This window comes from Anser anser (genome assembly GCF_964211835.1).
Source record: "Anser anser genome assembly, chromosome: 1".
Taxonomy (NCBI): Eukaryota; Metazoa; Chordata; class Aves; order Anseriformes; family Anatidae; genus Anser; species Anser anser.
The window spans coordinates 195,199,908-195,206,541 of NC_139720.1; the positions used below are offsets into that span (position 1 = coordinate 195,199,908).

Consider the following 6,634-nt stretch of genomic DNA (forward strand, 5'->3'; position numbering starts at 1 on the left):
CTGACAGGGTATATACCTGGTAGCCTATAGTCGGATCTCAACTGTTGCTCAGTTTGTCACCTGAATGTCACCTTTTTCCTGGTGACTTGATCCGTAGGCAGACTGTATCCAGAGATGTGCATTTGCCAAAATCTCACCATTCCAAGAAAAAAATTGTTTCCTTTTTATTAGTCAGCAGTACATTGCCTTGATTCTGTAAATCACATCAGCTGAAATACGACAGCACAACTTGCCATTTGACACAAAAACTATTTCTTGCACACATTTTTTTTACCTCCTTTGAGTGTGAATCTTGCCTTTAGTAAAATCCCAATCATCTCTTCGCTTTTGCTATACACTCAACTCTTAGACAATGTTTCCCCATATTACAAAGTCATGAATGTACTTTAAGTGCTCTGAAGCACTGCCTTCTTCCAAAACCTTTTGTACAAGTCTGTGACAGATGGGCTAGGTGTCCTTCCTTGTGGCAGAAAAGTTCTAAGCATGTTCTACTTCTCTCCAGGTAAAGGCAAACTGTGGTTTACACTCAGGGGCCAGAGAAACAGAAAACAAAATACATTATCTGTGTCAAAAGGCACATACTCAGTAGCAAACTTTGCTTTCAGTTCCTACTGTAGTTCAAACATCTGGTACTGCTGCGTTCAAGGTTGATGTTACATCTCTGGTTAATCTCCAGTCCTCACTGGACTTTCACACTAGCCAGATGGGGTTGCTGAATGGTGCATGGGTTTGAGCAGTTACCCCTGAACTCTCCAGACCTTTGATAAGACCCATGTACAGGACTGTGTAAATCTGTGCTGGCCCAACATTGTCACCAGTGCACCAAGTTGCAACCCGTAACAACTGAGGTAATGTCTGCTGCAGTCCTCACTCCCCCTCCTTTTGAGAGGGTCAAGCAGTTGAGCAAAGGAGTGTCCTCAGTCATTTCTAGAGTGATAGTATCAAATGCCCATTGATGTCCTCATGGATCCCTAAAATATCCACTCATTAAAAAGTCAATGCCCAAGATGCATGGGGTGCACAGCCCCATGAGCACCTCATGGGTCTTCTGGTTTCCTTAGTAAGGCTGCATTCAGCTTCTGCTGAAATATAGCTTCTACTGGAGTTTGGCGAGTCCTTTGACAATGCAGACAATATACACCAATATGAGAGCTCCTCAGAATTTTTAAGACAATGATTATCTTCATCAAGTAGCTCAGAACTTCCAAAAGATAAAAGGGCCTCATGAAGTAGGTAGCTGCTTGCCAAATCTAACTGCTTTGGAGTAACAGCTGGAATCTATGTTCTAATCCTGAGGAGGGAAGCACAGAGGGAGGTGTTGGTGTCTTCTCCCTGGTAACTGCTGACAGGACATGTCAGAACAGCACAAAGCTGCACCAGGGAGGGTCAGATTAGGCACTAGAATTTTTTTTTTTTTTTATGGTGAGGGTGGTCAAACACAGGCTTCCTAGAGAGGTGGCTGATGCCCCACACCTGTCAATGTTCAAGCATCAAACGGACAATGCCCTCATGAGTATGCTTTAACTTTTGGTTAGTCCTGAAGTGGCCAGGCAGTTGGACTTGACGGTCTCTGATGGTCCCTTCCAACTGAACTATTCTATTCCATTCAAATCTTCAACTCCTGTACCACGTCGCTGATTTTATCAGCAGAAAACAAACTTATTAATTGCACTTAAGATTTTATAAACAAGCTTTAAGTTGGAATCACTAGCAAAGGTTATGATAACCTTCATAAAGCTCATATATTCTTCCTCTAACACCCCAACTTGCTTCATATAACAGATTTAAGTCTAACCTCTAGATTTATGGCCTTCAGCCCTGCCTCTCTTCAGTGACTACATTCCACCGTGCCCCTCCCTTAGGAGCTTCAGGCCATATTCAGATATACTCAGCTCATGTGTTCCTAAGCTACCTAGTGCTACACAACAACTTCCACAGTCTTCTCATGCAACCTGTACGAACCCTTCCCGTGACACTCACACTCCATTTCCCTTCTTTGCTTTCTTCAATATCTGTCTCCAACACCCTTGGCTTCTTGTCCCATTCCCTACCTGCCTATTCTCAATCTTACCTGAGTTTCCAGTTCTTACCTGCGGGGTGACAGCCCCCTTTGTCTTCTCCCCCCACCTCACTGGTTCCTAGCTTCAGGCAGCTCCCGCAAACATTTCAAGCTTCCCCTCCAACCTCCAATTTCTAGTTCTACCTCTACAGCCAAATGGTACCATCTTCTTTAGCTTCTCTGATCCCACCCTCAGTCTCTCCAATTTTCTTATCACATCTTCCATACCATACTGGTACAGTTCAGCCTCCTAGCTTTGCCAGCCTTACACAAAATTTTTGGCCTCCATTTTGACTCCCAGTATTACTAGACTCCTCCCTGAGTCCTCTGCAAATTTATTTCCATTCTGGAGTTAAGCAACTCTTTAAGCTACAGAGCAGAACATTTTCTCAGAAAACGCTTTTCAGAAAACAAACTAACTCTAAAACACTACACCATACAAATAATGCAAAGTTCTATGCTTCACTTGTACACTTTCTCCAGAATTACAGATGCAACATTCAACAAACTAAACTGTAAAATTTCTACCACTTTCTTTTGCCTAACAACAGTGAATCAAGCTTTTTTAGACTTCCATGAGCCAACAAAACTCAAGTAATAAAATTTGACATTAGTACATTAACTATTCCAAAACTATACCAGCCAGTACCTAATAACCTGTAAACAACTGCACACCAACATCAGTGTTACAGAGGCTATTTCCTGTACACATGTTCCATGGATTCTTTATACATATTAAAATCATTAGACATGTTAAACCCTCCACAGAACTTGCACATAACTCCATTTTTTGTAACCGCATGTTTCAGCGAGCAATACACAAACAGTAAGCAGAAAGAAAAATCAATTCCTAATCTTTGCTGCTCTGTATATTTCAATGCTATGTCTTCAATGCTGACACAAAATTTAATAAAGGTTTTTGTAAAACTTCATACAACATGGCATTGCAGGGAAAGCATCAAACAATTAAAATGCCCCTAAACATACTTCCATACTAGTAGAAGACATTTCTAAGAAGGTGTGAAAATGTTACCTGGCCACTGTTGCTGGTGTATCTCACACCAATACTTCCTTACTGAGAGGATATCTTTTAGGAGTATACTACTACAGTCAGAGCCATAAGCAGCACAACTTGTTGGATCTTTTATAATTTGCAAGACATAATTCAGAAGTTCCTGGCATTCCAGTCTGGGACCTCCTATGGGAAAAAACAACAGTAAACTCCAATTAATCCAAAGCGTGCCAAATAAACGTGGAATTAATTGCTTGTAAAATGAACACTTCCATGTTTACTTAAAAATAAAACTACAGTTCAGAAACCATTCTGTTAGAGATCATCTATTTAAACTGCTTCTAAGAATGAAATTATGCATGAGAGAGGAGAAGATACACCAGTTATAAGCACACTGAATAATCAGAAAAAGGCACAGTGATCATGAACAAGGACAGAGACACAAAGAACTAACTCACATGAAGATATTCGAATTGTAAATGTCTGGAAGCAACCAAGATGAATCCCACCCTGGTAACTCACTTCAGGGAAGGAATCTGAAGTTTAAGGCAAGGCATCAAAACAAAACAATAATTTTATACAACCATTTATTACTGACTTCTATTAGCACGTCTGATGAAATATTTGACCAGGCTGCCAATCTCCTGCATCCTCTTCTGTCTGGAACTTTGGGTTGAAGCAGATGCATTTGGTTTTGTCAGTCTGAGGTTTTCCATTTCTTTCTGGAAATATTTCTTCAAGACACTTCAAAAATATAAGAGATACCAATGAAAGATCTGCAAATTTATGACTAATAAAACAGGTAAATGTTTTAAGCTAGAACACTGGCACTTAACCTTTTCATAATTCTAATTATTAAAAACTAAACACAACAAAAATTGCTTTTAGTTTTTAAGATAACTCAAAAGCAACCTGAATAGGAACCAAACTTTCCTATTAACTTTGCATGATGTTACATACAATATTTTTAATTAGAAAAAATGCAATACCAAGTTTTTATTTATGATACAACATTACACCACAAAATAATAATAGTCCCTTCAAGTCCTATTTCTCTATCATTTGCAATTTAAATATAGTATGAATAGATTAAACTTTTCACTGGTATTGTCACTGCCAATTACTGTAGAATTTCTGTCCTACTACTTGTATTCAGCTGAAAGTCTGTTTTTGTATTCTCATATGCTACTGGTCATCCCAAAAGCAACACAAAAAATTATCAAATACTTCTCACAGTATTACTGGTACATCTAAGAAATGAGAACTATTCAAATGTTGTCCAACTAAAAAACATGCTGGAAAGCTGCCTAGACATCAGCTTACGAAAACTAATACTTCAGATGCACTTTTAACATGAAATTAACATTGGGCTCAACTGCTCTAAGAACTTACCACACTCCCACTCAGTCTTTCCTTGTAGTATACCTAAAGCAGACTATTTCCAACATGGGCCTCTATAAACCTCTAAGCACAACTTCTTTAATTGAAAAGCCACAGCCCTTCCATTGTGTTTTCAAGAATTAAATAACACAAAAAATTCTGATGAGCTATCTCCAATCTACATACAAACTATGCAATGAAAATCAGACATAGAGAATTTCAATAAACAAAAGTAACTATTATTTTTGTAAGAAAAATCAACCACCTAATTAATGATTAGTTTCCTAGCAGTTAGATCTACTGCATCGTCTGTGTGTGGTAAGTGTTGCACTGAACCACTTCATGAATTTTTGGCTAATTTAACTTTAGCTCCTTTAGAGAGAGACTAACATAAGTCATTTCTTGTTTACAAACTGAAAAGAAGTCTGACTCAATCTGCAGAATGTAAGTATTAATATAAGCCTGATAAACAAAATAACGATGTTCCATGCAAAAGAACTGTGATCATCCAAAAAGAGGAGAAAAAAAAAAAAAAGAAAAAGAGGTCCTTCGCTCTGGACAGGAAAAGGAAACTACCTAAATACGGCATCCCAGTTGAGTTGGTTTCCATGTCCAGAATCAGAATTCTGGTCCAGCCGGAGAACTGTTCCAGGATCACGGAGGAGTCGCTTGAAATTTTCAATTTCATTCTGAAAATTTATTTCAAGAAGAAGAATTATTAATGGTTCCCTTCATTGCCTTAGGCACACACACCAGAAGAAAACTTGTTACCCTTCGCTCTGTAGCTCTCTCATTTTCAAGGCGACGACAGCACATAAGTAGATCATGCAATGCAAAACTCATGGTTCAGCTTAACATTTGTAGCTGCAATCAAAAGAAACAGATAAAACAGTAATTATTTTATTTAATGCAAAGCCAAGTCAACCAGTTCAAAAAGCGGGAACACAATATATTGAAAACTCCATGTTCAAACACAACTATGGTGTTACTTCACTAAAAAAGTTGATTCATCTCTGGGTCAGTCTTACTGGTCATGAAGCTGAAGTAGAAAATCTGATGTCAAGAAGGTAGGCTATTCCCACAAGAAACCATCCTAGATAATAAGAGCAGATGCCCCTTTCACACCGCTCTGACTTCTTTTGTTTCTACGAGTGATAGCAGAGCAGAGAGTTGGTCAGACAACACTGAGTGAACTATCAAGGGTAACAGGATTAGAATGACACAGAGCTGAAGACAATCAGACAAACAACGCTCATTTTCAGTAGTTAGCCATTAACAAATGCACTCTTAACCAGCTGCCAGGAGACGGGAGTACTGTGAAAAGTCTCTTCCTCTCTAATATCCTTCACTTCTGTGGGTACGCACTATCATATCAGCTAGTCCTTTACGTCTCACCTTGCCAAAGGATGTTTGAGTACCAATCGTATGGGGAAACAACTTTTTGCTTCTGTGACTGCTTAAAAGTATACCTTATCTCCTTTACCAGAGATGGGAATTAGCTACACCTTGCATCTGTTTTCTGGAAGATTATGCTGACACAGATTGTGAAGATGGAACTGACTACAGCTTCCATGTTTCTCCTTTTTACCACTTGAGGCTAGACTAAAGAGAAGCTGTCTGAAAACGCCAGAGAGACCTGCTGAGGCCACCACCAGCCGCTGGGAATGGGCATGCACGATGCACACACCCCACTACCTCTTGAGCACCGAGGTGAGAACACAGAAGCATCCGTTCAGACAAATAAAACAATCAAAGCTTTAAAAACCTGCTGCCTTACCCTACGTTCATCCCCCTGGGCTTTCACCAGAAAGCAAGGCACGACTTTCTGAAACCCAACAACGTGCTCGCGCTCCCACGGTGCAGGAGGACGGCTGCCCGAGCACGTTGCGGGGACCGAAGGGGGACGAGAAGCCAGCCCCCCCTCCCTTAACCCCCAGCAGCTCCTCCTGCTCCCCCCCCTGCCCCTCAGAGCCCCGCCGCCCCCCGGCGCGGGGCCGGCAGCCGCTGGGCGCCCACCTCCGGCGGGCGACGGGCAACGGCCGCGGAGGGGATCCGGAGCGAAACCGGAGCGAGCCAGGAGCGGGGCGGAGCTGGAAGCGGATGCAGGCGGGCAGCGGGTTCCGGCGGAAAGGGCCGGGCACGGCGCTGGGGCCGGAGGAGTTTCCGCGCCTTCCCCTCCTCCG

At 41.4% G+C, this 6,634-nt stretch overlaps 1 protein-coding gene across 4 annotated transcripts in view; it reads right to left on the reverse strand.

Annotated features, from left to right (window-relative positions):
• The window catches only part of ATM (ATM serine/threonine kinase), a 76,912-nt gene extending 70,312 nt beyond the window's left edge, over window positions 1–6,600 (reverse strand). For 3 of the 4 annotated variants that reach the window (XM_083849845.1, XM_083849844.1, XM_083849842.1), the window contains exons 1-5: window positions 6,468–6,600; window positions 5,223–5,315; window positions 5,028–5,140; window positions 3,670–3,815; window positions 3,093–3,257 (exon numbers count right to left, since the gene is read on the reverse strand). In XM_083849845.1, coding sequence (XP_083705971.1) covers window positions 3,093–3,257; window positions 3,670–3,815; window positions 5,028–5,140; window positions 5,223–5,294 — 496 coding nt within the window. In that variant the 5' untranslated portion in view covers window positions 5,295–5,315; window positions 6,468–6,600. Of the gene's footprint in view, window positions 1–3,092; window positions 3,258–3,669; window positions 3,816–5,027; window positions 5,141–5,222; window positions 5,316–6,228; window positions 6,390–6,467 lie in introns of those variants that run through there. The other variant, XM_083849843.1, reaches the window with a different exon arrangement.
• Between the last annotated feature and the right edge of the window lie 34 nt (window positions 6,601–6,634).